This window comes from Falco cherrug, chromosome 7 (assembly GCF_023634085.1).
Source record: "Falco cherrug isolate bFalChe1 chromosome 7, bFalChe1.pri, whole genome shotgun sequence".
NCBI lineage: Eukaryota > Metazoa > Chordata > Aves > Falconiformes > Falconidae > Falco > Falco cherrug.
This window is the reverse complement of record NC_073703.1, coordinates 20,393,742-20,411,506: the sequence shown is the minus strand read 5'-3', so window position 1 is coordinate 20,411,506 and position 17,765 is coordinate 20,393,742. Positions and strand designations below refer to the sequence as shown.

General features: G+C 38.7%; 1 protein-coding gene across 5 annotated transcripts in view; it reads right to left on the bottom strand.

The window, feature by feature from the left end:
• Positions 1–17,765, bottom strand: part of ENTREP2 (endosomal transmembrane epsin interactor 2) — a 145,872-nt gene that overhangs the window by 9,489 nt on the left and 118,618 nt on the right. For 3 of the 5 annotated variants that reach the window (XM_055716591.1, XM_055716596.1, XM_055716594.1), the window contains 4 exons: positions 12,318–12,335; positions 9,512–9,672; positions 8,138–8,273; positions 1,502–1,577 (listed from right to left, as the gene is read on the bottom strand). In XM_055716591.1, coding sequence (XP_055572566.1) covers positions 1,502–1,577; positions 8,138–8,273; positions 9,512–9,672; positions 12,318–12,335 — 391 coding nt within the window. The remainder of the gene's footprint in view (positions 1–1,501; positions 1,578–8,137; positions 8,274–9,511; positions 9,673–12,317; positions 12,336–17,765) is intronic. The other 2 variants (XM_055716592.1, XM_055716595.1) reach the window with 1 other exon arrangement.

The window sequence follows — 17,765 nt, the reverse complement described above, 5'->3', positions numbered from 1 at the left end:
CAGGTATCTTTTTTTACCTAGTCATGATTCTTTGCAAATATTCCCTTAACTCAAGCTTTTAAATATCTATAAAGTTTGTATGGATAAAAATGAAAGCATCCAGTTTGTGCCTGTCTTCAGAGCACAGATCTTCACTGTGCAAACTCTCTGGTTTGATTCGATTTAATCGATCATTAGAACATGGTGGCTTGTACCATTTGCTGCCTGGACTTAAGGGCCTTAAACTGTATTTACAGCTTCTTACTGTTCTACTCTTCCACTGGCAGTTTTTCCAGCACTACAGATGGCAGGAGGAGGGGCCTAAAGCAGGTGAGAAGCAATCACTGCTCAAAGGACATGGCATGGTGAGACCTGACTGATTTTACATGAATAAAACATGCCCGAGGACCTTCCTGGTTCCCTTTCGAGCGTGCACAGCACAATAAGATCAAAACTCTGGCCTGAGAGGTGGTCCACTGCTTCCTGATAGTCAGAACTCTAGCACTGGCCTTAAAACTCAGACTTTCGTATGTGAATGTGAAGTCCAAATGTACTTACGAACTTTAGGAACTAGTTCTGTAGACACAGCCCTTTGTTAACAGCAGCACTTAAAAGCTAGTCACCTCCAGCTGTCACACTCCATTGCAGTTGTTAAACACCAGGGTATTTTAAAAAAATAATAACAAATTAGCAGTAAAGTTAACCACCAGTGGCTTTGGAAATGGGAGTCCTGCTGCACAGAAGAGCCACTCTGTGTGCACAGGAGCAGATGCTCGTCACTAACCTGCGAGGCTGCCGGTCCTGCTCAGGATGCTGGGCGGGAGAGGACTATTTCTCTTTTTTGGACCACTCTGCCAGCACCTCTCTGCCCTAAGTGTACTAACTGAGAACACCTGCCAGTCTGATCATTAATACAACATGCATATGATGTGGAAAAAGTATTTAATGGAGGTTTTACTAAAATCATTATTTTGTAGAAACTGCTCAACACCTCATGATCCAATGAGGCTTGGATGTTTAAAAAGCCCTCCGTGTCAACAGATGCGGTAACAAGGCCTGGTCTAGTAACTTTAAAATTTTAAACAAATGGGCTCTGTGCTGCTACTCATCTACTTGCATTCACAAAATCTATTGTTCAGGCAGGAAGCTTCCTATTCAGGCTTCTGGAAGCCATGCAGGAGACTGCTACGCTGAGAAGGTGTGTGGACTATCAGGAAGGCACCTGTGGTTGCTGACAATGAGAAACAAACTGCCACTTATACGCACGACTCTTCAAAGAGAAATGACAGTTACCATCACTGCCTCAAAGGGCTTTACAGAGCATGCTTTGCTGAGCAAAACTCTCCTCTGCATTTCCAGCCGCATCAGCTTATGACTGTGAAAATGTTCTTCTTGCCATGAACAATCTGAAAGCAAATCCTTCTTTCTCCATTGGGAAGGGCAGAAGAAGAAAAGAAGGAAAAGACCACTCAAAAATCCTGTAATGTCTTTCTCAAGTAGACAAACACAATGGTATGATCACCTTGTGTGCTGAAATCCAGGGCTGTGATCCTCTCACCCAGGCTGGACTCGGACACTTGCTGATCCGTACCAGTGACCTAAAAGAAAACTGCTTATTTAAACAGCATGATCACCTGCGATTTACCAAAACAACATTCTGAAGAACACACCTGACTGTGCAACAACAACGATCTATAAGCTGTTATTCAGATCGAAAGCTATTTAAAGATACAGTATTTAACAATGTCTTTGGGTCAGAGACAAATGCAGCAGGGCAAAGGAACATGCTTACAGCAAGTTTTCATTTTTCCAGAATCTACAAGCTAAATTCATCTGGAATTCACAGGCAGCCGGGGCTGCAGGCCCACCTAACAAACTTAATGCCTGCAATGCTTAAAACTATTGATCTTATCACAAGCAATGTCTTTCTCCAGGCTGCGTTTTTCCATATTATGCTTTTTTCCTACCACACTGTATCACACTAAACGAGGGCAAGGAGCAGCAGAAGCCGTAAAGACAAGCACAAGAGCAGTATTTTCCTTTGGTTGTTTGCTGAGATGTTAACGCCGAATGTATTTTTAGGGCCTGTAACGTCACTGCCACCCCAAGTGGCACCCATGCAGGGTGCTCTCCAGCCTGTCAGACTGCTGATGGGAGATAGGAGGACTCACTTTTTTACTGAAAGGATGGATCTAAGTGGACCTTCCCTTCAATTTTGAGAATTATGTGAAAAGAATACAGAATCAGTCCTGCTGGAAAGACTTGATCCCTAAGCACCTGAAATCTAGGAAACATTCTTTCTACTGATTTTGATAAGACTTTTGATTAGACCTTGTTGCAAACCTCATTAAATCTGTAGCAGTTGTTTTAAACCACGATTATTTAAAAAATGGCTCCAATAAATAGCTGGTAACAATAAATGACAGGAAAAAAAAAAAAAAAAGAGAAGTTGAAGGAATGAGACTGATACTACCTTCAGCAGAACGCATTTCTGCTTCTGTCTGTAGGGCCACAATTAACTAGTAAAAGCTTGTTACAGTTGGTGACAGAGTCTAGAAATCAACATCAGTCACCTCTGTGAAAACGTTTTTGTCAAGAGCTTAATTTGTATCTGTCCCTCTAAAAACCTGAATGTGAACCACTATTACTCTGAAACTATTAAGGAAAGAGCTTCCAGTGCACGGTGCCAGCATAGATTAATGCACACACATATACACGTAACTTACTGTGCTTACATATTTTTTTTTTATCTATCTGTCCACAGAAACTTTTTTTGATACATTTAGTTTTTTAAAGTGATTTTAAGCCTAAGGGTTAGCAAATACAACTCTAAACATGGACAGTACCAGAAGTACTTTAACTCAGCAATAGGTGGATAAAGGACTGGGAGGCAAAGTGAAATCACTCATTTTAAACAATTTGCTTGGAAATTTCTTAAAGGATCTTCCTTTATTGAAGCAGAATATCACATCTGTGGTAAAAATATAAATTAGTTGTGTCACTCTAAGATGCAGAACATTCCTCGGAACTAACTGTGGAAGTGCTGGGAACTAACTGGAGAAGTAACAAGTGTTCTCAAATAGGCTTTGTGCTGGAGAAAATTCACACTAACTGCATTTTGGAAGAAATAATATGGTGTTTTAAGGTTGTGTGTTTCTTTTCAAAAATCTAAAGGTTCTTTTAAAGTCTAGGTGGTTTCATAAATTCCTAATCATTGACAGGGAAATATATTCTGCATATTTGTTCCGAAACATTTATTGACCTACATTCTGCCGGTCACTTGGCAGCAGTAGTGACATTGTCTAGTACCTATAAAACGAGTTACATGCAAGGCTGAGGTTTTAGCAGACCTGTACTAATGAAAAAGAACCATCTGTAGCTTTGACCTAGTAAATTTAACCTAACATTATTACACAGCATATAAAGCTAACTTAAGGCTTGTGAAAAAAGCTATCTTAGCAATACTTGAAATCAAAATACTGCATCTCTCAAAAACCCCACACTATTTTACAGGTAGAAGAAATACATGCACTGTATTTACACACCTTACTTTCCTATTACACAAACGCTCCTAGATTACGACAGTTCAGTCTTCACATCCTTTTTTTTTTAATTCTCTGCTTAGTTTGCCAAAGGGAACAATTAGAGCATTGAGAGAATTTTTTGACCTGGGAATAAGGTCATTTGACACAAGCCAGAGAACAGCTCTCAGTACTCTGCTTTGACACCTTGTTGGAACAGGGCTTGCACAGAGCACACCGTGTTCCCAAGGTGTATTCCAATGTGGGCAGGAGACAAACTATTTTACCTTGCAGTTAGGTGTTAACATTGAGAATCTTTCAGCTCACCTAGGTAAGGAGTCATGTCTTAGTCAAGGAAACTACAGAGAGGAACTGTTCTCAGCACTCTCCTCCATGCAAGGAGATTTGTATCAGTCTTTCATATCCTTTGGAATTTAGACAGACACAAAAGCTCAGCCATGACACATCTCAGGCTCTGCCTCACCTCAGAGGCTCCTACAGAGGCTGAAAACCCTGCAGCAACACACCTAAAGACATGAGGCTGTATAAATAAGACAACATTCTCACAGGTGACTCATTACTATGCAAAACAAAGGACATGGTACCTTAAGCTTAACTTCTGGATGCTTGCTTATACACTGCAGACTATATTATATTATAGTTTTCTCTAATTACAACTGCTGGAAATTAAAAAAACCCAACCAAACAAACCTCACAACCAAACCCCAACAATATGACAAATGCATGGGACAAATACACACACACACATAAATTGCTTTTTGAGACCAAATGGAAGACTGTGAATATTCTCCTCTATGTAAAATCCCCCACATAGAAAAAAGCACTCATCATCTTTAAGGTTTATCATTCAGAGGCCCCATAGGTTAACAACCAGCCACCCTTAATAGTGAGAAGATGAGAGATTTAAAGATTTCAGGCATGCAGAGGAAATCAGGGATATAATCTCAATTTTCATTTCTACTTTTTTCAGAGTTTTGTCATATTTTGCAAAACATAAGCCATTTAAACCTATCTGATCAATGTGTTAATTGTTCCTTTTCCTTCCCTCGTTCCTTCTCCATTCACAAGAGTAATTGCTGAATGTATTTCATATGCATTTGGAATTGATTAACCTTGTGGCTTGGGGGAAGGAGAACCATGGTTTTAATTATAGTAGGTAACACTAACAATTTTTAGTCAGGTCACAGGGACATCACATGGTTTCATACAGGTTCCTGCACAGCCTAGGGTAACACCACCTTATTGACTTGCACATCCTCAGACATAAAGCTGATAAAGACAGTGACTAAGCTATCAATAGGAAAAGGGAAGAAATCCGTTGCTTTTAACAAGCCTGCACAGCAAACCTTATAAAAGTCACTGGTATAATTCACCCACAGGCCCAATCTGTTTGTTCTCATCTTTTCTATATCCTAGTCAATATTTTGCACGTAAAAGTGTGAAAAAACTTCTATTCATAGTCATAAAATGGGAATTCCTAATCAGTACAAATGACAACAGCAGTTTTTTTAGTTTGACGCAACCACTTCAATTAGCACTGACATTTGCTGTCTGTGAAAACACATGAAATACTGAGTCTAATTTGATACAATTTAGTAAAATTCTACAGACCTCAATCCATTTAAAAACAAACAAAAACCTATTGCTTGATGCCTGGTAAGAGGTTTTACAATTATGACATTATTACATCATGGTTCCCAAAAAGCATTTACATAGCTGAAGTTTTGCCATGATTTCTTTCCATTGCAAAGCCTGCCTTCGAGGGATTTATAAATCTAATTATTCCAGTTCACACTGTACCATAGCTCAGTGCGTACTATACGGGAGCATTTGCATCACGTAAGAATTTGGGACTCCATTTTATTCCTCTTGTAGGCCTAAAACTGTCTTAGACTTTGGCTCCATTCCATTCCTCCATTTACAGATTTACTGGGACACTGCAAAAAATATGGTTAGGGCTCTTGTTGTCGAGGAAGGTGTCTGGTACGAAGTCACCGTGCAGGCTTTAGCTGGCATTGCCAGTGTACTTCACTTCCAATCCTCAGCACCTGTTGGTATTTTGCTCCTACAAGTGCTCTGAACCAGCAACTACCAGGCATATATAAACTCACCCCTGGTAAGAAACTACCTATTTATCACCATTTAGAAATTAAAAGTCACCGCTCATTTTCACTCATGATTAGAACAAACACTCCTGGAATCCAGGTGGCCAGAGAAATAAGCAAGTCACTGACACTGACCCCAGATGCCATAAAAATAACCATCAATACATCTACTTATTAAAGCTTGTGCTCTTCTTGCAAGAGCATGTCTTTGCTGCTTTAAATCATGTCTTGCTAAATTACATTTTTCTTATATGCTGGTGCTGTTTTGCTGCTGGATGTTGAGGCTTATGCAAACTAATCCCAATTACAAGAGTGCTCAAAGTGATTTTGTGCTCAGGTATAAATAGACACTTTTCTAAACCCTACTTAGTACCACATATGAATTCTTACTACAGAGATGATCCTTTTGTTTCCCCCCAAACCATGTATACTTCATACCACTTTTGCCAATTTTTTTCTTTTTTGATTACTGAAAAATATCAGCTCCTCCAGGGCTTGCATGTTCCTCTGAGTTACTATAAAGGAAGGAGGATGGAAAATGGATAAAAAATACTTTAGGGAGGAGATGGCCTTGGAAACTCCAATTTTGCTATTCAGAAGAGAACTTCACTCCTAAGCAGTTAATACTGATTCATTTTATTATAGCCAAATAGACCAAAGGTAGTGCAATGTTTGGCCTGTTTACTGTGGCCGGTGGCAGAAGGCATGCTACAAGGCAAGGATTAGAAGAGTTATCAGAAGCTGCTTTGTCACTTCTAGAAGCTGCAAAATTAGGCATATCTTGGAGGTTTTTAATTGCATTTTTGTCAGGGACTGTGCATCTCAACATTCTTTTTTTCTCAGATGCTTGCCTTATTAATTAGCCTAATAATCTTCTTGCGTATAATAGTAAAAAATTGTATAATTTCTTTAGTTTTGTGGTTTCAGTTGGGGTTTCCCCCAGCATGAAAAAAATCACTAGCTAACTTTTCAGTGTTATATTCTGGGGAAATGCGAAGTACTTCCCTTTGTTTTTTGGGTGCAATTGGCAACCTGAACACGTATTTCCACAGTGCTATTAACAACTGATAAGCAGTATCTAGAATGTTTCACTTTTTGAGTTTTTACTGAAGCCTGCAAGAAACTACAGCTTCTAAAAGCAATTTTAAGTATTTTCCCATCTGTGACCGCTGATTCAATCACCACAAATCATCTCAAGTAGAACTTCACTCAGATTCGCTTTGGCTGTACATGCAGATACATTATAATTCCAGTTTCCGTTGAGCTGATACTATAGAGTAAAATAGAAGGCAAAAAGTGTAATGTCAATATTTGTCTGAAGTATATTGGATTATTTCTCAAAGTTCAGAATATAGGTGTTATGCGCTCTCTGGAGTAACCAATAACAGCAGAAGCTATTAAAAGCCATAACAGCCATAAGTATAAGCAATAAACACATAGGAAGAACACATCTCTGTGCTTTTATCATTCAAATCTTTGCTCTGTATGGTTTCTTATCAGCTAATGTAACTCTGAAACAGGAATCAATTCCAGCAATTTGGTGGCTGACAGGAGCCTCCTTACAGAGGCTGTATCTTACAACTACTAAAGCAGAAATCTGGCACAGAGTTCAAGGCAACCCATCAAGACTGGAGCACACCATTACAAGAACCTATACCAGTACCAGTACCAGATGCTCCAAGTATTTTTCCAGAACATGATCTGAAATCTGACATGAGTGGGGGACTGCAAATGTGTATTTTTAACGTTGTTAATCTGAGGGGTTTGTTAGTTTTCAAGTACATGTTCTATCACCACACAGAGTTTAAAATGGAATTTTGTAATTATCTTGGCTCAGATCACACACAGCACAAAACCAGGTGTCCCATGAGCATTATGCTATACACACATACACAAACACACACAAGTTATAGCATTACATGTTACAAGACACGCAGTTATCTTTTTCCTTATTAAACCTACACTGTTGTGTGGAGCTCCAGCTAAAAGTAGTATAATGAAGTGAGGTATAGCCACTATCATCTGTAGCTGGAATAAGAAATATTTTACAAATGTAGGGGTATTTTAGAAAATGCACCTGCTTCCTAATCAAGATTTCTTATTACCTATAGAAATTAAAAAATACAATCTTATTTTAAAACAACATTATCCTTCTCAGATAAGGAAAACCACCGTGCTTTGGTGATTCCAATCCATTCTAGGTTTTTGTTACTGACAACCAAGTATCATACAACTTTTTAAACAGATGGTATCAGCAGAAATTTCACTACTCTGATAAGTATTTGCCCAAACATGCAAGAATATAAGGAGAATACACATTACGTAAAAGTTGTTAGTTAAACCTTTTTGAAGATAATGGTCTGAAAAGCTTGTATAAGGAATATAAATACCTTCTAATGGTTGTTCCCCCAAAGTGCAACTAACTCCTAAATTATGTTATATTTATTTAAAATTGTTTTGCATCCAAAAAACTTGAAAACTACATAAAGAATTTCCTTTGGCTCTCCTTACCCGACTGGCGGGTGTCTCTCCGATCACTGCCTCATAAGGAGGGGGCAGCTCAGTTGGATACAGCATTCCCGGGCTGTTAATGGTTACTTCGTATAAAGCACTGAATGGGGAATGAGGAAAGTCCAAGTGGAGACCTCTGTTTAAAAAACACAAACAAGTAAACTTAATATAATCAAGAAATGGCACTGGATTTATTTGGTAAACTATTATCTACACTACAGCGATGTAGAGCGTTCCCTGAATTCAAAGCCAACACACCATAGAGAATTATATTGAAGAAATTTATCAGACAGCTGTCCTGGTTTCAGCTGGGATAGAGTTAATTTTCTTCTTAGCAGCTGGTGCAGTGCTGTGGTTTTGAATTTAGCATGAGAATAATGTTGATAACACAGGGATGTTTCAGCTGTTGCTAAGTAGTGCTCACTTTAAATCAAGGACTTTCCAAGCTTCCCATGCTCTGCCAGTGAGCAGGGGCACAAGGCACTGGGAGGGGGCACAGCCAGGGCAGCTGACCCGAACTGGCCAAAGGGCTGTTCCATACCATAGAACGTCACCTCAGTATATAAACTGGGGGGGCTGGCCGGGGGCTGCCAATCACTGCTGGGGGACCGGCTGGGCATCGGTCAGCGCAGGGTGAGGAACCGCACTGTGCATCACTTGGTTTTTTGGGTTGATTTGGGGGGGGTTGTTTGGGGGGTTTTGTTTTTTTTAATCCCTCCCCCTTGGGTTTTATTCCTCTCTTTCTCTCTCCCTTTCATTACCATTATTATTATATTTTTATTTCAATTATCAAATTGCTCTTTTCTCAAACCACCCGAAGTTCTACCTTTTCCTGATTATCCTCCCTCATCCCACCAGGAGCCAGGGCAGTAAGTGAGCAGCTGCATGGTACCTCGTTGCAGGCTGGTGTCAAACCATGACAACCACCAAAATGAAGCCTTCATTCACACGGTAGCTTTAAAAATTCTATTTCCTTCTGGATGCCAGCCATCTCTACCAGCCCATTTTGCAGTCATTAATGTTCTTCGTTACTCCACATTAAGACACACTAACTGCAATGATTTCCTTGGAAAGTTAAATCTCATATTCAACTTCAGGTGTATAATGTCAAACAACTGTGAAAGAATCAACCTATAAGCTGATCTCTGCTTTAAGTTCAATATTGATATCCTTGTCTTAGTTAAGCTCAACCACTTCGTGACTGTATCCCTTATCACAGCAGCGCTTTACCACAAATGTTTCCAGGTGCATCCTAACAAGTTTGCAGAAAACATATGCAATCTCTCTAGGAAAGAAGCACCTAATGTCAGTGAAGAACACTACTTGGCTTCATATTCTTTGAAAGAGTTTCACAGTTTGTAGAAGAAGAATCACCTCTGTGCCTCTATCACTGGTGTGCAGGTATATTCTGGCGGGTAGTAGGGTGGAGGTGGTATTGGTGGTATGAACTCATCAAAATCCAAGGTTTGATGCAGGATAGTTCCATGCGGAGTCATGCAGTCAGGATTGGTAGAATGTGGCCTCTGTGGCAGAAACTGAAAATGAACAGGTCAGGTTCCTTCATATGGTAGAAACATCACCACCAATAATAAAAATTTTAATAAAAGGTCAGTATTAGCAATCCTGAACGATACCCAATTTCATTAATATCCATAGTGAAATGAAAGAGACACTTCTGGAAGCATAAAAATATTTGAGATCAGCAAGGAGTGTGAATCAAATTGCCGAAGTACAGCAGAAGGTTTTACTAAAGACTAACCTGTGCCTCAGAGCCAGTCACTCTTAGGGTGCAAAACACAGACACTTAAAATTAAATGGCTTTTCAAGAAATACTTCTATCTTGTAATAAAATTTTATTGTAGCACTACATAATCAGCTGTATTTTAATAACTGATGAACAATAGATAAAACTAAAACAACCATTTCCATGTTTTTGTTTCCAATCTGAAATGCCTTGTGCTTACAGAGGAAAAAAACCAAACCACACACAGCCCCAAAACCCCAAATATATCAAAACTAGAAACAAGCTACCACATATTCATTAAATTTTGTATAAGACAACTATAAATATCCCACCTATTTTTCATTTCCAAAAAAAAAGCCATTTATAACTAATCTTTATTATTCTTGTAAAAGAAAATATTCTTAATTGCCATTTGTCGCTTGGCGATACAGACGCTGCACACTTAAACGGGGTGTAAAGGTTTTAAATACTGGTACGAAAGTAAGAAAAACATTTATTTCATATAAACATCTCAAACCCAAAAAGAAAATAACTACACTGAATAATAAAAATTAATAATACTGAGAACCACTGTCAACATTTGTGATGGGAACCTAATCGGCTTCTAGCATAGCAGTGCTATCAAGAAACCATTGATACCTTTTATATCAGAAACAGTGTAACCGAACCAGTCCGCTAGGGAAGGCTTAAACTACCTCAGGATCAAATAGGGACCACTCTGCAGATCACACTGGAACCCAGCCACCTTGACCTGGCTTTCTATGGTCCCATGGATCAAAAGGGATCAAAAGGCATCAAAAGGCAATCTAAAACCACAGAGGAATTATTTCTTCTCCAGGCAAGCTTCTGCTGTCACATCACTTTTCTTGGATCAGTAGATGACTTGGTCTTTAGCTCATGTCTTTTAAAACAAGTGAACTAAAAAAATCTGCTGAAGGCACATTTCTTTTTCATACTGGTACAGCAGAATATATGTCTTTGTACTGTTGTCTCATTACATTATTATTTGTTTAAATCCACGATAAAGACTGAAGAAGCAGTGAAATAAAAGGGAAAATGCTTACGTTTAGGAGATCCAGCAAATAGGAAGTAAATTACTTTAATCTTTTAATGTCACAGTTTTCTATTTGTCACTTTTTCAAATTTAACTTGCGCAGTTTTGCTGAATTTACATTACCATAGAAAATACATGGTAAGGCTGAGTTACATCTTAATTCTATTAAAAACACTACATATGTTATTTCAAAGGTCAAACCCGTAATAATGCACCACGACAGAGGGTCAGGAGGACCAATTTCAGTTGTTTGTGAAAATGAACTATTAGTTGCTTACTAATTGGATCTCTGGAGACATTTTCAGAAGTAACTATTAAATATGGAACGCCTTCTGCAGAGTATGTTCTGTCCCTGTATCTTAGAGCCAATCAATGACTTTCAGCCGCTGTAGTCTACTGATGGTCCAGGAATAAAAGACATGACATCTACCTGATTTACTCTTCGTTATGTAAAATGTCTGATGCTGTTAAGCGATCTCACGTGAGCTGTGACACTTGTCCTGACTACTACCAGACATTTCTACGGGTTTGTCTTAGAGAATAAAACTACATTTTTGCAGTAATTCGATCTAAGTTCACCTGATCTTTCAACAGCCATTTCCCAAACTGTAACATTACATTCATATTAACTGTTCAACACCAACATTCTGCCCTAAGTACCACGATGACCAGCAATCGCCAGTCTGCTACCATCCCAAATACAATGAAGAGTCTTTTAGGAAAAAAGGAAGCAAGACAAACTTCAACTTAGTGACCTAAAAGCTATATGAAAGTTTATCATAATGAAGACAAATATCTGAATACCTCTGGCTCACATTTCGTACCCTGCTTGATTCCACCAAACTTAGGACTACACTCATTTTCCTAACAGAGTTGATAATTTGGATCATTTGTACAGTCTGGAAAGTAAACTACTTTCTTGTACAGCTTTCATTACCTTCTCCAAGACTATTTCCGTACACTGCCAAGCTTCAGTTTGCACCAGAGAACATGTAGCTCCATCCCTTCCATTCTCGGGGTCCCTGGAGCTTGTTTCATTCAGCCATACATGAGGAGTGATATTCTCGACACCCCTCAGAACAAGGCAGTTAAACACATAGCACTTTTACAGTGAGTGAACTATCGGCATACGTTTTGTGGGATGTGACAGAAGGGGAAGGTTTTACACAGGGTAGAAGAGGCTGTGGTTTAAGAAGGAAAAGACCTAATGTTCAGATGCAATTCAGTTTAACAGGAGGATCATTTGCATCCCTTTCAATAACCTTTACTGTGAATACAAATCATGGCAACGAACTCTGTGTGACCAACGCTGAAAATGAGTGGCAAAACAGACATGAAAGATGCACATGTTTGGGGGTGTGTGTTTATAAACAACAGTTTACCTGTGTGATATCATCCTGCTGGAAAGCACAGAAATTAAAGTGAAAAAGGCTGTAAGAGGGAGACTAGCAGGAAATGAAACAATAGCATATATAAGGGATTATCACAAAGAACAGACATCCTTAAGAAATCAATCAGAAAGCTAATAAGCAGGAATTAAATCATATCTTATTCCATACTACCCTATCTACTAGTCTCTACTAGCCTGCAAAAGTTCATTCTTCCTACAGTAAAATATATTATAACATCTTTAAGATTTAGTCTCAAATGATGAAAGCTGGCAGGGGTTCAGCAAAGACAATACAAAACCCATAGGTAAGAAAAAAAGACACAGTAAGAAAATGCCCACAGCTGACAAAGCTGTACTTGGTGGAGGAACCAACAAATGCTTTCACAAGGAAACACAAATTTTTGGTATTAGAAGACAGTCGTTACTGATAATCAGTCTCAAAACGTTGATGGCAAGTAGGAAAGGCAATAACCAGAACTGCCAAACCAAAAGTGGGGGTGGCCCGATGGGTCACAAGTATAAACAAGATCAAGTTGCATTCAATGTCATTTCAAAAACTATAGCTCACCCTGCGGAACAACTCACTGAACAGCTCTCCTAGCCAGGCTTTTAGGATTAAACTCAGGGCCACTGCAGAAGCAATGGATAGAAAATGGTCGCAGACAAGGATAAACAGCAAACAGCACCACTGGTAAACACTGTAAATACCCAACAGCGTTGAAAGCTGTACATAATTTTATAGCTATCAATAAATATTTTGAACATATTTACTAGGCATAAATAGATATCCTCCAGCTCTGGAAATACCAAATACTCAACCGTTTCTGTTGACCACCTGGAGCTGTTGGATGCCGGGAGCTTTCAGAAGAAAATAAGCAACCTGATATTAGAAGCTTGGCATTCAAATTACTGTACACATGCAGGGTTTTTTTCCTCATCCTTTGACTAAAGATGGACTTACTTTATAGTCTGTGGAACGTGTCTGATACCTAACAGGCGTTACACATAGATCAGTACCTGTGCTAAATGGATGTGCAACACAGAGCACGCACTGCACACAGAACTTGCGTGTTTTAATTGGGCACTAACTTGGACAGAGTTAGTCAGCCCTCATTTTTATTTCACACTAAGGACTACTTAATGTGTTACTTGGTTTGCAGGTATGAGGGAAGAATAAAACACGCTATCTGGTTGCAGCAGGGTAAACAAGAAAGCCGTATAATGTTGCCATTTTGTCCCTTCTTGGGCCTGAATTCAACGCAGAAGTTCACCGTGGCATCAGCAGCAAGTTGTTAGCAAGCAGAGAATTAGAAACACAAACGTTAGAAGCGTGTCACTTCCAGTGGGAGCAGAAGAGGTAAAAGTTTTCTGAAAATGCCGTTACGCTCAAAGGGTCGGTGTGCCACAGTACTGAGAACTCCACACAGCTGGTGATGTAGGGCTGGACACCAGTGACCCTCCCAGCAAGCTGAGAACCTACAAGACACATACGCTGTAACTTCCCAGTGGAGGTGGCAGGGCTTTGTAGGATAATAGACCTCTCAGTTTTTAGCTCTTCAAGGTGAAATAAACACCATTAGATGGATAGGAATAAGCCTGCAAAACTCACTTGCTTTTTTTATTGCCAGACCCGATTTCCAGCTCTTCACTGAGAGGTCATCTCTAAGGTGGTCACTGAAGTGACTAGAATGATTGGTGGTTATTATTTATGTTCTGAATCTTTTCAGTACATTGAAGTAAAAGCTGACAGAGGAGTCCCAATTAAGGAACTGAAGAAACATTAAAAACTGTAAATACAATTGTCTAATGAAACAGTTACCCAATGTGATACGATGTGCTAAGTCCTTCTACCCCAGATCTGTGAGACTAAGAACTCTTCACCAGTATTTCCAGTATGGGACATCCCCACTAAAGATCAAAACCATGTTCTATTCTACGTATTCTGCAGCTGATCAGCACTACTGACTCCATGGAAAGGACAGGGATTCACTGCTTGGTAACTAGGACATACCTAAACCAGTAATTGCCACACACCAGTACACAACTAGTGCTCTAAGGGAATCTTATCATCTAGAGTATTTCCCATATCTGCTTGTAATTACCTCTGCCTTCCATATCACGCTTTATAAATTTTCTACTTAACTTTGAAATGACTTTGGAGACTCCAGAGTTTGTTATCTTTGTTTTAGTCTCTATATGTCATTAATAAAAATATGCTAATTCTTGAGAACAGGAAATAAAAATTTATATATGCATATAACTAAATATTGCCATGTTATCCATAGTGAAAGCTCTTTGCAATATACTTGGGTCTATAATTCTGTCTTCAGTTAAGTGTCCTCCTGGACAGCTGATTTTTTCCTTTTCTGAAACAGTGCAATCACTATCTCCTGGAGGGAAATGTAGACACTAATTGTCTGCAAGAACAGAAGGATCCTGGCTGATTCTTCCAATTTGTCCCTGTTCTTAAAGGGAAATTGCAATACAGAAGATATTTTGATACAGAAAACACAGATTCAAATTTTCCTGCTCCGTTGTTTCCAGCTGCTGTTCCTTTAGCTATAACAATCCATCAGCTCTGTAGTCTCAGAGGGAGAGGGACTAGTCTGTGATGCTACAACTTCCTTGAAGTACTGACTTATTTTAAGTAGTCTTAAATATTAGATATTCTTAGTCTACCAATAAAACATGAAATGGAAAATGGTACATTTTCTGAAAAAGTCAAAAGCTTTCCTACACCAAAGGCTTCTATTTTACATTTTTAATTGTGGTGGGAGTGAGGGGGCTATTTATCCAACTATATTTACATTTAGGATGTTTCTATGGATGTACATCATTCACAATGCATAGTTCTAAAAGGACTGTCATCTGGGCTTTACAGTACCTGTAAGCAAGCTTCGTGCCAAAAAATGTAATAGTGCAGGTTTGATATAATTAGGTTAAATAATAAAAATATGCAATAACTAAAGATTAACTCTCACTTAACGTGAGGCTTCACCCTGAAGGGTGGTGGTGTTTTTTTTAATTACTATTTCACCAGGATAACGGGTTAAACAATGTTAGCAAGATACTATCCTCATACAGAGGTGCTTTATTTGAAGTATTTGAGTAGAAATATTAACTACAGCCTATTAAGTTAATGACATGCTGAATTATCATTATCGCTGATGAAAACAGTCATTAAATGTTACAGCTTGCATGTGTCATCATTACCTTATTTCCTTTACAAAATAACAGATTGTTTTAGATATCACATTACATGAAAAACAGTTACTAACAGTGATGGTGATAAAAATCAGAACACACTGAATGATATCAGTGCCAGTACTTTTGGGAAAAAGTACTCCATAAATATATTTGGAGTGGAAGGAGGACTGGAATGGGTGTACTTCATGCCTTAGCTTGGCCACAGTGGGCATAATTTCTTGTATTTCCTTGTCTAATTCAGGTAGCTAACTTTTGAAGAAAACAGGGTGAATTTTTGCAGTAGCCATTCATCAGACAAGATGCAAACTGAAACTGCCTTAGGCAACAAATTATGTATCATGGAAGTGACAGCTTGGTTATTAAGAGATGTTTCTTCACATTACAGAACCTTGATATAATCTCATTTGATTCACGCTTATCTGCTGAAGGGGTGTGTACACAGAAAGAACAATTCTGGGAAGCCCTGTAATGGAGTGCAGCCTTCAACTGTCTAAGGCAGTGAAACACATAACAAATGCTATTTCAATCTTTAACTAAGGTACCACTTACTCTTGCAGCTTTAGTACAATTTGTAGATTTATTTCCCCCCCACACTGAGCACCTGCATATACTTAACAGGGCGAGAAAGGTTAGAGTGAGTTAAAAAAATTGTGGTGCTTTCTGAAAGTCAACTCAAAGAAGGAAAAATCTACAGAAATACTGGGTTTTGTGTTCCATACAACAGTACAAAAGTAAAAATTAAAGGAAACTAAAATACAACACCATAACCAAATAGTTTGCAATGTTTTACAGGAATTTTTCTTTAGTGCTTGAAACCAAATGTTTGTTTGGCGGGCTTACGTTTAACCAAAAATAAAAAAAACCCTTCAAATTAATTGGAAAGCTTAATCTGCTCTTACTACCAGACAGCTTGTGTTTGTATTTTTCACAGCATTTTTACCAAAAGATTGGTACATCGGAAGGTAGCAGTTTCCAATATAATACTGTCAGTTTGCTTTTACAAATCAGATACTCTCTGTATGCAAAAGTTAGCAAGAAGCCAGATACTCATGAGACACTGTTGCAGATTTTCTTGAGACTGAATTATATACCAGCTCTATGTTGCTAGGCAATAAAACCTGAAGCACATAGAACAGCATCATGCCAGAAGAAAACTGGAAATTATTTGAAATTTGCCAAAATTCACCATTCTAACTGATTAATTTCTGAGACAAGACCACTTACACAGCACATGAATCACAAAACTGATGACCTAACGATAACCTAATGATGCCTGAGGAGGATGTTCCCTATTGCATAGTGCTTGTGCTGGCTAGGAATTACATATTTATGCCTCCTCTTCCTAGGAGAGCCTACATAGCTCTTGAATACTAGAGTAAAAGAATCAGCCAAATAATTAAAACCTATTCATTTAAGAGGGGTGGTATTTCTTGCTGCTGCTACCTTAAACTTCCAGTATGGTACAACCCTGCTAAGAGACGTTGCATATCTTTGTGAAAAGTAAAAGGGAAAAGTAAAAATCAAGCATTATCAAGCAAGAAAAAAGGAAGCAAATCAGATTCCTGAGTGTAGTAGAGCTAAAGGCAACTGCAGATCATGGGACAGCAGACTGAAAATAGTGAATGAAAAAGAAATCTTCAGGTCAGAGTTCAGCTGGTCTAAGTCAGCGTAGCCCCAGGGAAGTTACGCTCACTTAGGCCTGGCAGGAATCTGGCTCAGCAACCTGAAAAAAGAAAGGGAAAAACTTAAGGATAAACAAGAAAAGACTGGGACTGAGCAGAAAGATAGATATAATTCCCTTCTTCTGTGGAGACGGAAGAAAATTCTTGTCAATGGAGCTGAAAGGGTGGGAGAATGAACAACTACGCAAGAAGACAGAGAGCTGGAGGCACAGGAAGCAAAAAGAAATTGATGCAATGGCAGCATTGCCAGGTGGTAAAGAAAGCATTTTAGGGTAGAAGAATGAAGTGGCAGAGAGAAAAATTAACATGCTTTTAAAGTATTTGACTTCCTATTAAGATGACTGTTTCTTGCACATGCCAGTCAGAAGCACTTGAGTATTGTTCTTGGTTCATTGTCATCTCTACATTTTTATTCCTCTTACACTGTTAAATGCCACAAATTAAGTGTAGGTTAAAATTCCTGGAATATATACGGTCACACTTCTGGATCACTGCTACCGTTGTTACACTAGACAGACAGATCTTTCCAGGTGTGATCACTTGATCTCCCT